This window comes from Dendronephthya gigantea, unplaced genomic scaffold, assembly GCF_004324835.1.
Source record: "Dendronephthya gigantea isolate DGI-Jeju-01 unplaced genomic scaffold, DenGig_1.0 000000F, whole genome shotgun sequence".
In the NCBI taxonomy this organism is placed as follows: Eukaryota; Metazoa; Cnidaria; class Anthozoa; order Malacalcyonacea; family Nephtheidae; genus Dendronephthya; species Dendronephthya gigantea.
Genome location: NW_021163010.1, coordinates 2,675,298 through 2,694,672, shown reverse-complemented (window position 1 = coordinate 2,694,672; position 19,375 = coordinate 2,675,298). Strand labels below are relative to the sequence as shown.

General features: G+C 35.9%; 3 protein-coding genes across 7 annotated transcripts; all 3 read left to right on the top strand.

Moving 5' to 3' along the window:
- The first annotated feature begins 245 nt into the window (after window positions 1–245).
- On the top strand, window positions 246–3,182 carry LOC114520161 (ubiquitin-conjugating enzyme E2 Z-like). Of its 3 annotated transcripts, none has more exons than XM_028540389.1 (7): window positions 246–386; window positions 882–954; window positions 1,061–1,248; window positions 1,680–1,791; window positions 1,877–1,989; window positions 2,196–2,286; window positions 2,592–3,182. In XM_028540389.1, exons 1-7 carry the CDS (start codon window positions 283–285, stop codon window positions 2,730–2,732), a joined length of 822 nt encoding a protein of 273 aa, XP_028396190.1. In that variant the 5' UTR covers window positions 246–282; the 3' UTR covers window positions 2,733–3,182. The 3 variants fall into 3 exon arrangements, with proteins under 3 accessions (XP_028396190.1, XP_028396198.1, XP_028396206.1); XM_028540397.1 differs by having other exon boundaries at window positions 293–421; XM_028540405.1 differs by lacking the exon at window positions 246–386 and adding an exon at window positions 439–618.
- Window positions 3,183–3,887: 705 nt separating this feature from the next.
- On the top strand, window positions 3,888–11,823 carry LOC114519726 (band 3 anion transport protein-like). 3 transcript variants are annotated; one of them, XM_028539909.1, is made up of 16 exons: window positions 3,888–4,077; window positions 5,023–5,221; window positions 5,511–5,623; window positions 5,782–5,950; window positions 6,189–6,529; window positions 6,621–6,879; window positions 7,036–7,091; window positions 7,248–7,629; window positions 8,038–8,474; window positions 8,548–8,742; window positions 9,180–9,353; window positions 9,655–9,933; window positions 10,198–10,432; window positions 10,667–10,836; window positions 11,198–11,371; window positions 11,634–11,823. In XM_028539909.1, exons 2-16 carry the CDS (start codon window positions 5,074–5,076, stop codon window positions 11,676–11,678), a joined length of 3,177 nt encoding a protein of 1,058 aa, XP_028395710.1. In that variant the 5' UTR covers window positions 3,888–4,077; window positions 5,023–5,073; the 3' UTR covers window positions 11,679–11,823. The 3 variants fall into 3 exon arrangements, with proteins under 3 accessions (XP_028395710.1, XP_028395702.1, XP_028395698.1); XM_028539901.1 differs by having other exon boundaries at window positions 5,150–5,221; window positions 6,621–7,091; XM_028539897.1 differs by having other exon boundaries at window positions 6,621–7,091.
- A 3,063-nt stretch (window positions 11,824–14,886) lies between these two features.
- On the top strand, window positions 14,887–19,238 carry LOC114519028 (anion exchange protein 3-like). The gene is made up of 9 exons (XM_028539085.1): window positions 14,887–14,940; window positions 15,379–15,547; window positions 15,663–16,000; window positions 16,134–16,559; window positions 16,741–17,110; window positions 17,278–17,714; window positions 18,150–18,344; window positions 18,846–19,037; window positions 19,161–19,238. Exons 1-9 carry the CDS (start codon window positions 14,887–14,889, stop codon window positions 19,236–19,238), a joined length of 2,259 nt encoding a protein of 752 aa, XP_028394886.1.
- The last annotated feature ends 137 nt before the right edge of the window (window positions 19,239–19,375 follow it).

Below are 19,375 nucleotides of genomic sequence, written 5' to 3'. Positions count from 1 at the left end.
AATATTAATTTCAAACATGAATTTTTGATTTCATAATTTTTTTATTTATGCCAACTAGTATAGACTAAAATTTCTGCATAACAATATATCAAATATTGACGAATACATTTTAGGAATTTACTCAATTTAGGGTTGAAACCACTGTTAAAACCCAGTTCTCCGGTTTCCTGGTTCTCCGTTTCCCCAATTCCTTGATTCCCGCTCCCCCTTTTGAAATGCTTTTAAAAAAATTAAAACTGGATGGCGGATTCGAACGGTGTTTCGAATTCTTCATTGTCTTCAATGGAAGTGTTTTTGACCGTGACTTCGGTCACTTGGGATCCTTTAAATTCAAAAGATTGGGATAAGGAGAAAGCTAGTCCTGAGTGTATTTTACGCATTAAGCGGTATAACTTGATTTAATTGCATATTGGAACGTTGGGTACATTATGTCATTTATGTGTATATATCAATCATGCTTATTTTTTAAATATGGGGATCAGCTACCCAGTTTTTAGCCGTTCATTAAAGAAAATGTGAGAAATTGCTGTTTTAAGAAGGGGTTAAGATACACAGATACTCGTCCAATAGCACAGGAGAGCATTTTTTTCCAAGAGGGGGATAAAAGCGAAACCCAGAGTACGTCACAAGGGTACCGTACGTTTCTTGCATTCCTGAATCCTGGGTCAATTGAAAAGAATGCCATCCAACTAGTTAGTAGCAGGATTGGCCAAACAGAATGGTGTATTTTATTATTACCATTTAACTGCTGACAATTTCTAATGACTACATTAGGCTTGAATATACACAATATCTGAATTTATTTTTATATACCTGTCGTTTGAAATTTTAAATGCAAGTGAAAAAGTATTTATTGTATTTTCTGTATGCATGTAATGTAGGGATATAATGGGTATTTTTAAAGACCCACCACCAGGAATGTGTGTTGTTGCTGATGATCAGGATGTCACAAAGGTATAGTGGGGAATTGTGCTGCAAAACTATTATTTACTGCAAAATAATTCATTATTGTTAACAACAGTATAAGTCATAAACTACATGCTTTTGTTTTCAAATTTAGATTCATGCTTTGATAACTGGGCCATTTGATACACCATATGAGGGTGGATTTTTTTACTTCATAATTCGTTGTCCACCAGATTATCCCATTCATCCACCACGTGTCAAATTAATGACAACTGGTCAGGGACTTGTGAGGTTTAATCCAAATTTATACAAAAATGGAAAAGTGTGCTTGAGTACACTTGGGTATGTATGTTTTAGATGTTTGGTGTTTAGTATTCCTATATCAATACTATACTAGTCCCCCATGACCCATTTACCATTTATTCATTTAAAACAATTCATAACTCCAGATCTAGCTTATGCATCTGCTCTGTGTCCAGTTGTATACTATGGTATACTACAAAACATTTGCATTCTGGGTAGTTAAACCAGCCCCGGCAGGTGGATTAGTACTTCCATTGATTCTTCCCCAACAGTAGATTTATCAAATATTATATGAGTCAATGCGGGTACATGGGTACATATGAATGTTATTGCCAGTTAGTTCTAAACTTGACATATTTCCCAATTCCTAACTCACCTATTATTAGTATTTTAATAACTATGTGCTGTAGACTAGATAGTAATGTTATACTAACCAAATAAGGCTATGAATTATTGTTGTTTTTCATAAGAACGTGGAGTGGACCAGCTTGGAGTCCAGCACAAACTTTGTCAAGTCTCCTTATCTCCATCCAGTCACTACTAAATGAGAAACCTTACCATAATGAACCTGGATTTGAGCAGGTGCCAAATACTCTTTGTACAACTGTCAGTTGAGTATTAAAATTCTGAAAAGAAATAGTACGTACGGTTCTTTTTTTTAACATAGGAAAGACGAGCAGGAGACAGTGATAAATATAATGACTGTATACAACATGAAACATTAAGGGTGGCTGTCTGTGATATGCTTGAAGATGAATCATTCTGTTGTCCACCACTAAGGTAAATCATTATTGTTGAATCCTATCAGAATGGGTTGCTGCAGAATTTTTTCAATAGGGGACGAGCTTCCCGGATCGTGTGAAAAGAACTCCAAGATGGTACACACATGGATTCATTCCCTGTTGCATATTCCCGGGGCTCTCCGCCGCTCCCGGCGTTCTGGCAGATTCAGCAACTTGTGCTAACAACAAAATCTTTCTTTCCAGAGAAGTGATGATTCGTTCGTTCCCTGATTTTTATTGTTATTACGTCTCTGTTGTGAAAGAAAAGTCCTATCTAAATGGGAGACCGATGCAGGTAATGATCGAACGTGATGCAATCCAATAGTTATCAATTTTCAACCTAGCTAGACAGGAGGAAAATATATTTGTACTACCGTACGTGCTAGGTTTCTCCCTAGTTTGGCCTTTAATTGTATATGTACTTCCTATGGCAAGCTCCGTTATTAGCTCCTTAGATAGTTACTAAAAGAGCCATTTCAAATGGGGGCTTCAGGCGTCCTTTGCCTTTGTGTTTTTTCCAACAACTGTACCTACGTGAACAGTCTTTATACTGTACAACGGCGACAAGTAATTCGTCTTAATGAATCCATCATATTTTAGGATCCGTTTGGTGATAAAAGAGGAAAATTCGATTATGAAAGTATCTTGACAAAACTGGAGAAAATAAAGTCGGATTTGCACAGTAAACAACCTCCTAATACCTCTCCTAAAGCTTCCGAGGATAGTTCTGGTGACAACTGATTATAAAATAATCTGTTGGTACAGCGTCCAAATTAGATTTCAAATTGCCAGCAGTTGATATTCAAAATTCCCTTGTCAATTTGATCTAAAAAATTTGCAATAATATTAAAAGGACTAGACATAGGACTATGGACAACAGGAGCACTTTTTTAGTGTAGTGAGTCCTGTTGTTCGCGTGGTCTAGTCCAGGACTGTTAGACTATTATTACGGTGATGGTAATTTCACATTTAGTTTTATCGTTTTGTAAACCACCCGCTCCCTTAGCAAGCAGACAGTCTAACAGCTATAATACACCTCATACCATGATTTTACCTACATTTTTAATATCGCATTTGTGTTGAAAAAAAGTGCCAGAATCTTCTCGTATGAGTTGAGGTCGTTGTAGGTAAGGTTGATATTCTATCGTTGCCACGGTTTCGTTAGTCTGTTGGTCGATATGTGTTACCAGTTCAGTAAAAAAAACCCGATAAAGGTCTGTTCTCACGTGCAAATTTTATCGGATCCAATTCACTTCTGATGAATGTTTTACAGTTTGTTCACCAACAATGTACATAGGAAACCAATGCACTCCAGTGCTGCTTTATCAACAGACTTTATTTCATACGTTAGAAGTGAACTGGATGAACCTGGGATTAACCGATGAAGGAATTGTGGCAACAACCAACATCGACTTCTTTTAGAGCTAACCCAACGCAGGTGTTGGCCGTTGGGGAACACGGTTAACCTGAACAATGTTTGTATATATGTGTAAATATAATTGCTATACTTCAAAAATTAAATAACCGAAATATTTGAATTTTTTGTTGGAGTAAATGGCTAGAAACCTTCCGGAATTGAAGTTTTACTCCTCCCTTTATAGGACCGTTTCAGACTTCGAACTTTTCATGTGCCGAATCAAATGCAAATTAAACAAAGACTTTAGCTCATTAGGTTTGGCACATGAAAAGTTTGACGGGCCTATCTCCCTCTCGTTCTCTTTGAGTGATAGTCGAAGGGGCGGCATTGCTACATTGGGAGATTCTAGTTATTAACTGTAACTGTAGTTAAGGGCAGAATTGGCCAATCAGAGTTGTGTATTTCTGAGTTAACTAAATAAATATTAGTGTAAACAAGATTATAGATTCACATTTTCATTTTTACTATTATGACTTGTAAAGGCGGCATGACGTTGCAAAATATATGGGCATAAACGCGTGCAAGCTGCATAGCCTCTCTACATAATTCTGTACTATGTACATGGTTTATTTATCAAGGATTTGAAATAAAAATCCTTTCAAAAAAAAGTCAAACTGAACTAGCGGCATTCACTCATATAGTCACATAGAGGTACAGACAATATTGCGGGTAAGATAAAAATTTATGTATTTACGTACCGTATATTGTAAACGTGTGTTAATAGTTCTGATGACATCAAGAGAATGGGTTATATATATAATACAATGAATATATTATATTGACGTGCATAAAACATATTTCGTATTTTCCCAGATTTTGTTCATTCAGATCGAACGCCAGATTTCTAATCCTCTATGTTATTGTTTTATTCTTCTCTTTGTTTCAACCATTTTGATATTTTCAAGCATAGTACATATATAGGCCTACGAATTCAAATTAGGCGTGAGGTTCGATGATATATTGTTGATTTAGCACTTGAACTAAATGTGTTGTTTTTGTAGCAAATTATTTTGCAATATGAAAGTAATTGTTACAACTTAATTAGAATTTATATTGCGACAGTTCCATTTCCACACTGAATTTTACTGGGTGACTTGAGAATCTTGTTTAATTCTCTCGTGGTTTCGATTATTTTGTCAAGTATATAACATTGGTTGAGTGTTTATACATGATGTAGTATCACTCCTAGGTATATGCCTATAGACTATATATATTTAGTATGGTTACCAGTCTAATTTTCATTATAATCTTCATTACTTTGTTCTTAGTCTTCACATCCTATATTGTCAATATCAACCACTTTTAATTAATTTTAGATGGTCATTGATTAAAAAACGATTAGTTATATTGACATATTTTAATTGTAAAACATAAATGTTTTGTGAAACATGGAAACAGTGCATCTGCAATGAATGATTAGTTTGTCTTTCATTCTTCACAGATCGAGTAACTCTACTAGTACATTCAAAAAAGAATGTCTCCTATTCTGCAAATTCAAATAATGCAGAAATTATTTCTCTATTTTGTATATTCCAGGTTGTAGAATAGTTGTACATCTAGTGTGGTATTTATAAATGACAAACTTAATTACAAAATATGCTATCCTTTCGATAGATGCACAAATATATATAGATATATGTAAAAAGAGGTTTACTGCTTGGGACCATGTCGCATACAAAGAGGGCTGTTGAGCCTGAAAATGTTGAGTTATCATCATATTCCACTTCTGAATTAAAACCAGAAAGTAATGGAGAAGATTCTAATATGTCACACATGGCTGAGTTGCAAGCTGAACCAGGAGGCGTTATACAAGGTATATATATTTTATTTCATTTAGTGTTATTAGCATAGGAATAAGACCATTCACAAAATATCAACCATTCGCAAAATATATGTGACGCCCATTTGACAATTTTTTTCAATCCTCTGTGATGTTGTATGATGATATATGAACCACATACCTATCCCATCATATAATTATATCAATTAATTGTAATCCTTGTAATCCCCTCACTCCCTGTAAAACTCAGAGAAAACACTCTACCCCTCAGAGACTTGTGATGTTAACCATATATTAATTGCTTATTTTACTCTATGGATAGAAGTTCCTGAGATAATTGTGCATCCTTCCAAAGAACCACCTCACAAAATTCCAGAAAAGATGAAAAAATCTGTTCAAGCTCCTCGGATATCCTTCAAGTCAGAAAATGAACAAGTGAGCTCTGAAAATCAAATCATGATGTAGTTGTATATTACTCATTCCCATTCCATATTTATATTTACATCTTGAACATTCACACGACCAGGGGAGGGCAAACACAACAACTTAAGCATAATTTGTTCTCTGACTCCGTATGCCAAAACTTTTTGTAGGTTTTTATTGAATTATTGCAACTGGACTCTAGTGGTCTGTACTGGCAGGAGAAAGCCAGATGGATAAGATATGAAGAAAATGTTGAACCAAGTGGAAATTGGGGACGACCGTTTCTTTCTTATATTGATTGTGAAAGTTTACGACACCTGAGACACACTGTAGAACAGGGTAAATCCGTAATAATAAATCCGTGATAATAAATTCGTAATTTTTTCATGCATATAATGAAAATACTAATCTTTTGGACATAAAAAATTAGATAAAATAACTGTGGACTAAAATGAGCCTGCTAATTGACCACCATTTGTCTTAATTCAAAATGAAAATTATATATATTGATACGCTTCAAATATTCTTTGATCTTTAATAGAGATTATATACGTTGCAAATATCGTTATCTTTCTAGGTTTGGTATCACTTGGCAGTGTCAGCGATGGTGGATTCACCATATCTTACACCATATCCAACATGTTGGTACTTGGTGGTCATGCAGAAGCTCGACATCGTGTACGCTTACGACAAATCATGACACTTCCACGCATGCATCAAGGTGAATCTCAGTCGCGATTTCGGAAGAAGGTCCACTATAGACGAAAATTTCTACGAATTTTCCTTGAAAAAAGAGAGCAAATGTTTGCTCGTGCATGGGAGATGTCAGATAATGAAGTACGTAATCGTTGGGTGAGGCTGGCTCGAATGGCCTTAGATCAACATCGGAAGCAAAATCCTAATCCTGTAAAAGTTAGGGTAAGTGAATTGATCGAGACGCGTTTTTTTTAGAAAAATGATGGAATAATTACTTTAAATCTTAATTGATTCTGTATCTTTTACACAAAAGGCAGAAGAAGTGGCAAGGGAATGGTGTCCAGAAAAATATCTATTCGATGAAAATGGTGCTATGCGCGTAAACAGTACTAGTACTAGCACTCGTAACCTGTTAAAAACAGAAACCCATGCTGATCGTCTCAGTGTTGCCTCAGAATTTTCAAATGTTTCTTATCTGATAAACATGGATTATGAGACAACACGAGAGCGAGGTCTACCTATGACAAGTGATCAAATAAAACTGAAGAAAATCCTTCATCCGAACACTAAAGGTATATTAATACTTCATGCACCCGTCGACTTCTTAAAAAGAGATGAGTTTATTTCGGCATTCGTTCGCTATCCCAACGATAAACCTATAGTGGACTCCTTGGAACTTAACTTGCCTGTGAAGTTTATGTTTATATTGTTTTCATCTAAACATGCAGTTCGGACAGATGGCTATCAAATGTGTCGTACGATGGGCACTTTATTTCATGACAAGGTAAGCTTGTGTGGTTTAATATGATATGGTGTTATAGCTGGTATGGTTTTGCGTGGTGTAGTCGGATGGTGATGGTATGCTCTGGTGTTGTGTGGTATGGTATGGTATGATATGGTATGGTATAATTGTACCATTAATGCTCTTGAATACTCTTAGGCCTTCAGACGTTGTGCCTACGAAGCCAAAACGTGCCAAGACATAACAAAAGCTTTCTTCACGTTTATTGATGGGAGTGTAATGTTGCCTCCGGGAGACTGGAGACCTGACCTGCTGACTCCAATTGCTGAGGCTATTTCCGGCATTACTCGTAAAAAAAATGCGTTAAGAAAGTTTAAACATCGAGATGGAAAACAACTTTGGAGAATTGTCCGTACAAAAATCCGTGTTATTGCTATGATGAAAAATATGGTTCAGAGCAAACATGCGCTGTTAGAAAACAACGATGACCATATTGAAAAGGAACATGAAGTATCCAGCACGCAAGGATTATTTCCCAGGAGAGGAGACTGTCCATTGATGAATAAATTTTGTGCGATACGTAAGTGATGATGGTGAATTTCTATACACGCCTCAACCCACTGCTGCCCAAACCTGACCTATCTTGCCTTATGCTTTCATAGTTTGGGGGCACAAATTATTGTACGTTTATAAATTCCATGTGTAACCGAATGATTCTTGTAATTGCATGTCTACCACCAGTCTAGAATCAGTATACGTATTAACCCCATGACACTTTCATAATAAAACTTTTACTGATCTACAAAAAGTTGAAATTTTGTTTGTTATGGTGAGTCCACGCAAGGAAAATATGTTTATGTAACTGAGAGTGGAACCAATCAAATGCAGAAATTTTACTTGTGCTGTTGGGTCCATACCGAGTGTCGTCATGCGCTACATATAATGTTCAAACTACAATGATATATAACTTCTTAATTTATCTCAACAGGTCGGAGGATAACACGCAAACACTGTTCGAAACGTAAAAAGAAAGTTGACGAAAGTTTAAGCGATTCGAATTCCAGTAGCAGTGAAAGTGAGGAAATTGAAAAGATCGAGGTTCATCCATTACACCCAGATGGTCGATGGTTTGGTGGTTTACGACGTGAAATTACTAAACGTTATCCGATCTACGTCTCTGATATCAAAGACGGACTGCATATACAATGTTTGGCTACGATATTATACTTAGCAATCAGTTTGATCGCGATGTGTTTAACATATGGCCAGGTTATTTCTAAGTACACTAAAGGTTATATTGGCGCTTCAGAGATGCTATTTGGTACAGCTATATCATGTGTATTAATGGCCGCCCTTGGTACAGAGCCTTTAGCTGTAATAGCAGGAACAGCAGCAATGATGATTTTTGAAAGTTCGACCTACCAGGTATAATACTAGCTGCAGTGTAGAACGGCATTTTGGCGAGTTTTTGCTTAATCCGTTTTTTTTTGTTTTCAAGGTTTCGAGTTCGATGAAGTTGGACTTCATGCAAGTTCGCTGGTTGACCGGCATGTGGATATTTCTATTTCTTATTATCATCCTGGCTTTTGATAAAGCGCACTGGATTCATTACTGCACTAGATTTACGGAGGAAATTCTTCATGTCCTTGTCGCTTTGCTGTTTATGTACGAAGGAATTAAAAATCTAATTAAGGTTTGCGCCCCATCTTAATTTCCAGTCTCTACCCGAATCTGCTGAAATGGACACGAAGCAATTGTTTGAATTCGGGAAATGCCAATTCTTACATCCTAAGGCTTATAGATGTATAGGCAGGGCAGTAATATAGTGTGATAATGTGTTAATTATACTTTTGATAGCAAAAATAATTCGTTCGCGCGAACTCAGTTGATTATAAAAATTAAAATGTGCATGTGGTTCCTGCAAATTCTCTGCTATCAAATAAACCTCACGTTCTAACAGAATATTGTCGAACGTATAGATACAGTGGATAGATAGGTTTTTCTAAAACCTGGAAGATAGTTTGTTTGACTACATGTAATCGCTATATATCGTTTTTAAAAAGAGAGACTGTCATACTTCTACTTCACTTTTCGTTTTCTTGACTTTTCGTTTTCTTTCTGATTGTTTAGGTTTATGAAAAACATCCATTGCGCGAAGAATACGTAATTAATGCTAATGTTTCCGGTGGTTTCACTGCTGATAAACCAAACACAGCGCTTCTGTATACCATCATAATGTTCGCTACGTTTGGTTTGGCTTTAGGATTTCGCTTGTTTGAGAAAACACGCTTCTTCTCTCCGAGGGTGAGTGCCTTGAAGCCTGGTTCACATTAACTACTGACAAGAAAATTTATGAAGCACTTTATTCTCTAGTGATCACCGACAGTCAGATATCGCCAATGAGAATCCGTATACCGATACGAATGATGAATTATGAAATTATATTAAAACTAAGCTTAAATGCTTAATATATATATTACGTTACACTCGTTTTTATTCAGTTGTCGTCCTTTTGCTGTATGCATGATACAGACCAAAATTCCAAGATTAAGACTAAGAGGTCGTCCAACTGACATTTATTGTTATATCTTGCACTTATATATAGGTTCGTCGTTTATTGAATTTCTTCAGTATCCCTGTGGCTGTAAATGTGATGAATGGCATTGTTTACGCTGTTGATGTTTATCTTAATACAATCCATATTCCTGAAAGGCTGAAACTGACCTCGCCCGACAAGAGAGGCCGTTTCGTTTTACCAGATGGAGATAAGATGTTCCAAGGAAGTATTTCATACTGGATTATTCCAATTTCTATTGCTCCTGCTGTGCTCACTGTCATACTATTGTTTATTGAGAGTGAAGTTACTCTGCTGGATTGTTTTAAGGTATTAAGGATCCATTCTAAACGTACAGTAATACTTAAACCAAACCAATAGCTCGAGAATACATAGTATTAGATTGGGGTATTGTGTAATTTGATTTTTTGAAGGCACCATTCATACCTTTTTACCTTCTATTAAAATGTGGTTCCTGCGCAACTGCACATGTGGGATCTTATCCAATAATTTTGTGTCCGAGGAAAGTGTCCCCCTCCCCTGGCCTGCGGTCCATCATTTTATCAGAAGTTAACATAAACATTCGTAATGCAGGAAACTCGTGGCAGAAAAGGATCAGGATTTCACACAAACCTTCTTGTTGTTGCGATCATGGTTTTAATTTCTTCATTTCTTGGGTTACCCTGGATGTGTTTGGCCGCTGTCGAGACGTCTGTCCACTTGGACAGTTTGAAAGTTTGGAGCAGTTTCGATGCACCGGGAGTTAAAAGTCACGTGGTTAAAATACGAGAACAAAGATTAACGTTGTTTTTTACTGGAATTTTGATTGGTGAGTAAATTATTGATATGATATTGGAAATCTGATGAGGCGTATTTTAATATTAATTTTTTGAAACTAGTTACTGATGTTGTATTGTGACGTAAAGGCAACAGATTTCATGTTTTATGAAATAATATTATACGAAAATTAGAGTTGCCTGGCCTGGATTAATATTTCCTACAGTTTTATCTATATTCAATAATTATGATAAATTCACTAAGCCTTTAAACATAATTGTCTCAGGTTTATCATCATTCCTGAGTTTCTATTTGGATCAAATTCCTGAAGCAGTATTATCTGGCGTGGTTTTATACATGGGTGTCGTTGCATTATTTGGAGTTCAAATGATCGAAAGGTTTTTCCTCATGTTTATGGCGCCAGGGCAGCATCCAGATATACCTTACTTGAAAAATGTAAGTATTGAGTACTTATGCAGCATGTAGACAGTCTTCTCTCTCTTCTATCGCATTACCGGTCTAGCGTGAGTCGTACAATTGTGTAAACTAATTTTAAACGCTTATGTTGGTGCATGATGATTTCAAGCTGGTAGAATTTTCAAAGATTTATTCAGACCTGACAAAAAACAGCTTTGAAACTGTGTAGGTTCTGTAGGAGCGGCCTGAAAGAAGAGGATTCCTCTACATGGTTTTCAAAATATACTCCCTTTGAAATCCAGATTTTGTTTGTATTTGAATGCCTGATTAGTACGCTGATGTCACCCCTTTTAAATTTAGCACGCGTAGGTTTAACGTAATAATCTACGCTGCCATTTAGGTACCATTATCCAAAGTTTATTTATTCACCATCATTCAAGTGGGTTGTGTGGTTATTCTTTGGATCGTGAAGAGTATTAAAGATGTGGCGGCAATTTTCCCTTTGGTGGTTTTATTAATGATTCCACTGCGGGCTTTACTTGGGAGAGTTTTCAGCATAGAGCATATTGAGCAGGTTTTTACTTTAATCCTTTCTGTATCCTGGTAATGAACACCTTAGAACCTTAGTGTTATCTATAACCAAACCTCTTATAGTGGCGAAATGCAGTTGGATGATTTCTGGACTCTTTCCGATCAGATATTTCCTATCCTTTGTACATTTAACTTTTGTTGCTCGATATTTTTCGTGCTAGCCTGCATATCCTTCCGGACTTAACTATCTGTTTGAACACTTAACAATAATATTCTCATGCGGATACTTTTTCTGAATTTTTCAGCTTGATAACGAGGAAGACGAAGAAGGTCATGGTCCACTTGACTGAAGGCAGCATGTAAAAACTCTAGTAGACTATCAAGAACCATCATTATATTTTTACTGTTGATAAAAAAATTTTAACTTTAATAGAAGCATATATACTAATTTACGCACATGCATTTACAAACAGACATGAAAAAATATTTGACACACGTACGTATCTACATAAAAATAAAGATTCAAATTTAGAAGTTTACATTTTGCGTGCATGTATACACGTTTTTGGAGGAGTTCTTGAAGCGCAGGGCAGTAAGTATATATATGGCCTCAAACCCTTTGGCCCCTCTTATATCCTAATGAGCGAAAATACAGGAAAACAGGATTCGAACTATATCGACGCACTAGTTGCGTAACCATTTACATTGTCTTCACCACTAAATGAACCATTAATTCTTGAGGGAAAGAACTACGTCCGGCTTTTATTCTATCCAAATCACTTCTTTCAGGTCATAATGCATGGAAAACATTTTAACATATTAAAAAACCATCGACATACAAGGCAATAGTCTTTGCCACTAGACCATGCATGCATTATCTCTTCAGGTTAACTAATACAAGTAGGAGATTGGAGCCAAGTATGGGAGAGCCTAGAAGGAGATTGGAGCCAAGTAGGAGACATGCAGGGACGAGGAGGTGCACGGCTCGCTGCGCTTAAAACTTATCGCAGCTGAATTTGGCTCGTACATCAGTTCCAAACATATCCCGTTCAATAATTTTAATCTATGAGATAAAGATCAGACTTCCCCCACACTATACAAAGATCGGGCCGCAAAATATAAATGATATAATTATATTTTCAAAAGTCATTCGGACCGTAAGGCGTGGACATATAATTTGATAAACTCTGTGTTCACTCAGCTTGAAATTGTACTAATTAAATAAATCGTTTAATCCAATAATATTTATGATTTACAGGCAGCTACAATTTGCATTTTGCTAAAATCATCGTCCTCCTGTAGTTAGTAAAATAGCGAGGTTCAGATTTGGTGCCCTGAAGATGAACCAATGAAATGAAACTCTCTCAGCTCAACCAATCAACTAAAGGTAGTGGTATATAGTGGAAGTCAATGACGAAATAATTTTTAAAATTTTTTATGCCTTTCTATATTTTTCTATACCCGAGTGAATGCGCCTGAATTGCATGAGCTAATGAATCATGCTTAAAATTTCACCGTCAAATTACGGATATATTTTGTTTATATATGATTCCGAAAAAGATGCCAAAAATTCATTTGGTAATCATAACAATGTGAATTCGTATATTTATATCATAATATGGGTAAAGCAAAATACACAGACGACTCAACAACGTACATTAATTTATCTAAACGAAAAGGATTCATATATTCCACTACGCAGTTCTTAGTTTTTGCTGTCGTGAAACTTTAGGAAGCGCTAGTTGAGGTTTAATTATTTGAAAGTCATGTATTCGAAGTTTTTCTTAATTCGTTAAAATTTGTGTTCGCAATGCATTATGGTAAATGTACATACCGCCAACTTTTCATTATTGCCAATTATTTATTTATATGGGGCAAAACGGGGACTTTACATTTGCATTCATGCATGAAGTATTTCCTTATCACAATTTGTATTTAATTAATAAACATTTGACCGACTCTGAACTTTCCTAATAAAGTGTTATTATTCTATTTTTATAACGGAGATTATACCTTTAATTGCACTGAAACTGAATCTTCAAGAATATTTTCACTAATTCGGTGTTTAATGAGAGAACATACTATCTAAAAATGTCATTGACATTGTGTTGACGAGTTGTGGTTCGAGTTTGTATCCACATGCATCAACATGTTTCGAAAATTTTACGTCGTTTGTCTTTTATAAGCATTGGTTTCCTTTATGCAGCAATTGATTCACTTTTCGTGCCAGGGCCCAAGAAACCGGTTAGAATTGATAGAATACGTTGTTTTTCCTGGGTCTTTATTGATTTTAATTGTTTTAAATGTCCTTGACTCCTTGCTATTTATACGTGCGTGCATGTACTATTTATCACAAGAAACCCAGCAAGAAGCAACCTTCTAATTCAAGCTTCTAAGCTTCTAATTGGATCAGTTCATTATATGCAGGATTAAATTTGCGATAATTTACTAAATTGATTAATTATCAGCTGCAGATGTCTAGTGATGAATATATGGGGCTTTGATTGTCGTTTTTTTAAACCTAGCATATTATACTAACATAAGTATTTTATTTTAACGATATCTATATGGATGGATGTGTGTATTACATAATCTATATACAGTGCATGCATGCATGCAATCATCTCAAAACACATACATGATACGAGCAAATAATATCCTTCATACGACTCTGTCAGAGTCGCAGCACTGTCAACCTCATGCAGCCCATAGCCGTACATGCGGTAATCATTAATCTGATTTAAAAAATCCAGCAATATCTGTTCATTGGCATTGCGGTGAATTACAGTTTTGATTTATAAACATGCATGCTTGCGTCAAGTAATGTTTTAAACGTTTTTGAACTATAGTTTCTACTTTCTACTTCTGTATGGTTCTCTTATGTTCTCAGTCGAAGAATCCTTCAAAATTCTATAGAGGTCCTTAAAAGATTTTGTCGTGCATTTTATAAACAGGTTTAAATTAAAACTTGAAGATTCGATAATCAAAGAATTTTGAGTGAGCGACTGCGTGGTCACGAATATTGATTCTGTATTACAATTATTTACATCAGGTCAGAATAGAAATTTTGGCTTCGGCCTTAATTAAATTGTTGACTTATTTGTTGTGAATATTTTTATTCAGTATATGAACCTATTCTATGCGTTTCAAACTTCAAAGATCATAATTTACCATTTTATACGCCCACGATATTTTGATAAAATCAGTTTACTACAGTCTGCGTGCATCCTTCTTGTTGACATAATCCCATTTAAGCGATTTGCGCGTTGAAATATTATTCATGTATTTGTAAGAGATTTTGTGAAGAGTGAGAAGAAAGAGGTAATGAAAAAAAGCCGGAACGAAACACCACGACTAAAAAACATTTAATTACTATTTAATAATATTGCATAAGGCATTTATCGATATTACATATAGTATCTCATCCTTTTTAGCATATTGTTGAAGAATTGTGGTTGAACTGCTTTCTTCCGAAACTTGATTACAAAATTATTTGTTTTTTTAGAAAACATCTTAGGATGTTCAGATAGCGGTAGACTGGTTCACTCAAGACAAAGAATGGTGGAAAGATCTTCTTCAGTTCATGAGTTGTGTACACGCGATGCTATAGATGTATGTTTATGTTTTGTTACTGATATACGTAATAATGGAATAGCGAGGAATGGAGTGATAGGCTGATAGCAATGATAGAGAAGGCAATGGGAAAGTCAAGCGAGATGTGAAAAAAATCGCTGTGACGCGATTATCGATTTTCGAGTAGCATGCGAACACTCGGCTCCGGAATCGTTTAGGTTTTGCCGGAGGTCCAAGTTGCATTTTTCGCAACGTTCCTAGCTGGTTCTAGGTCTTAATAATCGTTTGTTTCTGCCTTTCGTTCCCTTAAACCATCAACAGTTACTTCATGGTCGCATACAACTAAGGAAGTGCAATATAGATAACGATATTATAACATTCCGATAAATTACAATAACCATCATAAATATTGTACAAGGAAATTCGTAAAAACGTTTTTCCAATAAATATCGCTTTGATTAATGCGTTTTTTTACAGTTTTTTGTGCAGTTGAATGAGTTTGAGAGTTCGAGTCGGTTTTGGAAGGAAAAAGCTCGTTGGATCAAATATGAAGAAAATGTTGAACCGAGTGGGAATTGGGGACGACCATTTCTTTCTTATATCGAGGCTGAGTGTTTGCTGGCCTTTAAACAGTCATTAGATGATGGTCAGTAAATATGACAATAACGTTTATAGTCAAAACATCTGTCCACTATGGATGTATAATCTTGATTGGAATCTGCATTTTCTATGAAGTAGAAAACACTTTGTTACCTTTAAAGGTTTGGTGTTACTTGGCAGTGTAAATGATGGTGAAATTGATATATCTTACACCATATCCAACATGTTGGTACTTGGTGGTCATGCAGAACCTCGACATCGTGTACGAATACAACAAATAATGACACTTCCACGTATGCATCAGGGTGAGTCCAGTTCTCGTTTTCGGAAGAAAGTTCAGCTAAGTCGAGAAGCATTAAGAGTTGCATACATGAAAAGAGAGGAAGCAATGACGCATGCGTGGGACATGTCAGAGAATACCGTGAGGAATCGTTGGGTTAAGTTAGCGAGGAAAGCACTGGATCAACAACGTCGGGAGAAGGGAAAGACAATTATTTGGGTAGGTTCAAGGACGCAACACTTAACATACTCCTTGATGTTGCAATGAATAAAGAGAATAGACTTCTAAATTATAATAGGGAAAGAAAGGATAATGGTTATGCCATTTATTTTTGTTCTTATTTCTTGTTTAGGAAAATTTACTTATTGAAAACAGATGTGCAGTTAATGATGTCCTCAAACAGCTTGACCAAGACGAACACCGTGTTGAATATTTAAACGCTAAAAGTCCAAGCATAGAAAACATCAGTTCGTCTGGGTTGACTGAGAGTTCTGCTGAAAGTCATAACCTACGAAGACGTAAAGAGGAAATCAAGTTGAGAAAAATAATTCACCCTGAATCTATCGGCGTTGTAATATTCCATGCAGCAGTTGATTTTTTGAAACGAGATCAGTGTCTTCCAGTATTCATCAGATTTCAGAACGAGAAACCAATATCAGACTTCATGGAGATTGCAATTCCAATTCGGTTTTTGTATATCCTGTTCACTTCACAACATGCGATACACGTCGATGGATATCAAATATGTCGAGCAGTCGCAACACTCTTTAAAGATAGGGTAAGAGAACATCTCTTGAAGAAACCATACGCGGTCTTATATCTTGTACAATTCTAAGACTGAGAAAATTATTGCCATGACTCAAAGTGTTTACCCAAATTTATCTTAGCTCACTAGGTCATTGATAAACCAATCTTATTGTACAGTTTAATACATTTGAAAGTTATCTCTTTTTTACTAGACATTTGCTAGATACGCGCTACGTGCAAAAACGAGCAACGATTTGATACAAGCTGCGAATATGTTCGTAAATGGAAGTGTCATGCTTCCTCCTGGAAATTGGAAGCCAGAGCTACTCATTCCTGTTGCCGGAGCGATTTCAGCCATTAGTCGCAAGAAACATACCTTAAAGAAGTTTAAACATCGCGAGGGAAAAGATTTATGGCGGAAGCTCAGGGCAAAACTAGTCGTAGTCTCAATGATGAAGGGTTTGGTGTATCACAATGGAGTAAAAGATTTAGAAAATACGGAAGAACTAGTAACAAGATCTGGAGCAATGTCTCTACCAAGAAGAGGAGACTGTCCTGTTAAAACAAGATTTGGAAAAGTTTGTAAGTATCGCATCGAATATATAACATAAGCATTTTAATGATAAATATTAGCGCCTAATGATAAATATTTTCATTTGTTGCATTCACCAACAACCCCCTTGTAAGGCCAATTATTTTTAGCGCACTAAGGATCTGACCTGTAATTAAGTACATTTTTTCTTTGATAGCAAGAAACGAAAATGAAAATGACAAATACGTGGACGTTACTCCGGATAGCTGTGATATTGTGATTAATAATAATGACGGTGATGCTAAAGATGACGAAGACACACGAGAAATTCATCCTCTTCACGCAAATGGGAAGTGGTTTGGTGGTTTACGACGAGAATTTAGACCTCGTTGTTCACAGTACTGGTCAGATATCAAGGATGGTTTTCATATCCAGTGTCTTGCTTCCCTTTTCTATTTAGCGATCAGTTTGACTGCGATGTGTCTAACATATGGTCAAATGATGTGCAAGTACACAAGTGGAAATCTTGGACCAGTAGAAATGCTCTTAGCAACGTCACTTTCTTGTATATTGATAGCGGCCTTTGCAACAGAACCATTGTCTGTGATTGCTGGAACCGCGGCAATGCTTCTTGTAGAAGCGTCGACCTATCAGGTAGGTTTATATATAAAAGAAAATACCACTAAGAAATGGATGGATTCGAATGATTATTTCAGTGTTATTTTCACAACACGGTTTTATGAGTGAGTAGCTACAATGCATGCAGGCATAGACAATCCAATTGAATTGTCTATGATGCAGGTGATTTGAAGAATTTCGCTTAGAGCAGGCGAAAGCATACAAAATTCTTAAAAGGGAACTCAGGGAAGGTGACTTCTGGTACACAAAAAATATCTGGTACACAACAAATATAGGTAATCCTTTAAGGCATAATGCTGGCATAATGCATGTTCATGCATTCTTTAAAAAGCCACAAGAATTATTTTCAAAAATTAATAGAATGTCATTGATAAAATCAAACAAACTAACTATACAGTAGCGATCAGCGAGCACGTATGTTAAGTCCAATCAATCCTTTATGTTTTTCAGGCATCCAAAATAATGGAGATAGACTTCCTTCAATTGCGTTTTTTGACCGGAATGTGGATTTTTATATTTCTACTTTTGATCTTGGCTTTTGATAAAACTCACTGGATACATTATTGTACAAGATTCACTGAGGAAATTCTTCACGTTCTTGTCGCCTTGTTGTTTATGTACGAAGGAATTAAAAACCTAATAAAGGTGTGTGTCGTTACGGAAAATTTTTGGGAAATTCCAATTTTAGAATCTTGTTCTAAACAATGTTAGTCAATTTGACTGACAAACTCGGCATTCTGTATAACGTAGCGACATTCACATCTATAGTTTCCTTGCCAAAATAATCCTCCTATGATTCCTTGAAGAGGTGAATCTGCCCAATTCAGTTCTCATTACAGCAGTAATATCCAGAACCACGGATTTCGGCAAGATTACGCGTTCCATGTATTTTCCAATAGAGCTAGAAAAATACAGAAAGTTATCCGCAGCTCGCAAACCACCTTTAGTTTTCTCGTCATGTGAACTTCCACTGCCAGAATTGGATTTAGAATTCCATTTTTAAGTGGAAAACTGGAGAACATTTGGAGGACAAAAAATCCCTAAATGTTTCCTTAACAATGGTTACTAGCTACATGGAAGCCATGGAGGAGGCTCATTAAAATATATAAACTTAAGTATAATACTTTTATCGTTATTTATATATAGGTTTATGAACAACATCCCTTACGCAAGGAATATCAGTTTCGGGTCATAAACTCCACAGTAAATACAGGCGGATATGAAGGCAGTAATGAAAAACCAAATACAGCTTTGTTATACACAATATTCATGTTTGCCACATTCGGTATCGCGCTTGGTTTCAGACTATTCGAGAAAACGAGATTTTTTTCACCTCCGGTAAGAACGCGTTTGTTAGTTTTTTTGTGTTCAAATAACCTAAGACACTAAAGCAACATTATTCTATAAAATATATCCATCTAAAATACTTATTTAGATTCGACGTTTACTGAATTTCTTCAGCATTCCTTTTGCCGTCAACATAATGAATGGAGTCACATATTTTCTTGGTGTTTATCTAAACACAATAAACATTCCTGATGGTTTTCAACTTACGGCACCAAGAAGAAGTCGTCTCATTACACCTGATTTTAACGTGATATTCAATGGATTCTCGTCGTTTGGCATTATACCACTGGCTGCAATCCCTGCTTTACTGACAGTTATTCTTCTGTTCA

What these genes read in the sequence shown, in the direction of transcription:
- LOC114519726 (XM_028539897.1), top strand. Translation starts at nt 5,074, where the DNA reads ATGTCGCATACAAAGAGGGCTGTTGAGCCTGAAAATGTTGAGTTATCA. An exon ending in TCAAGTCAGAAAATGAACAA is followed by an intron (nt 5,624 to 5,781) that starts GTGAGCTCTGAA and finishes AACTTTTTGTAG; the next exon opens with GTTTTTATTGAATTATTGCA. An exon ending in GAATTAAAAATCTAATTAAG is followed by an intron (nt 8,743 to 9,179) that starts GTTTGCGCCCCA and finishes CTGATTGTTTAG; the next exon opens with GTTTATGAAAAACATCCATT.
- LOC114520161 (XM_028540389.1), top strand. Translation starts at nt 283, where the DNA reads ATGGAAGTGTTTTTGACCGTGACTTCGGTCACTTGGGATCCTTTAAAT. An exon ending in TGTATTTTACGCATTAAGCG is followed by an intron (nt 387 to 881) that starts GTATAACTTGAT and finishes CATGTAATGTAG; the next exon opens with GGATATAATGGGTATTTTTA. An exon ending in TAAATGGGAGACCGATGCAG is followed by an intron (nt 2,287 to 2,591) that starts GTAATGATCGAA and finishes ATCATATTTTAG; the next exon opens with GATCCGTTTGGTGATAAAAG.
- LOC114519028 (XM_028539085.1), top strand. Translation starts at nt 14,887, where the DNA reads ATGGTGGAAAGATCTTCTTCAGTTCATGAGTTGTGTACACGCGATGCT. An exon ending in CAACACTCTTTAAAGATAGG is followed by an intron (nt 16,560 to 16,740) that starts GTAAGAGAACAT and finishes CTTTTTTACTAG; the next exon opens with ACATTTGCTAGATACGCGCT. An exon ending in AACAAGATTTGGAAAAGTTT is followed by an intron (nt 17,111 to 17,277) that starts GTAAGTATCGCA and finishes TTTCTTTGATAG; the next exon opens with CAAGAAACGAAAATGAAAAT.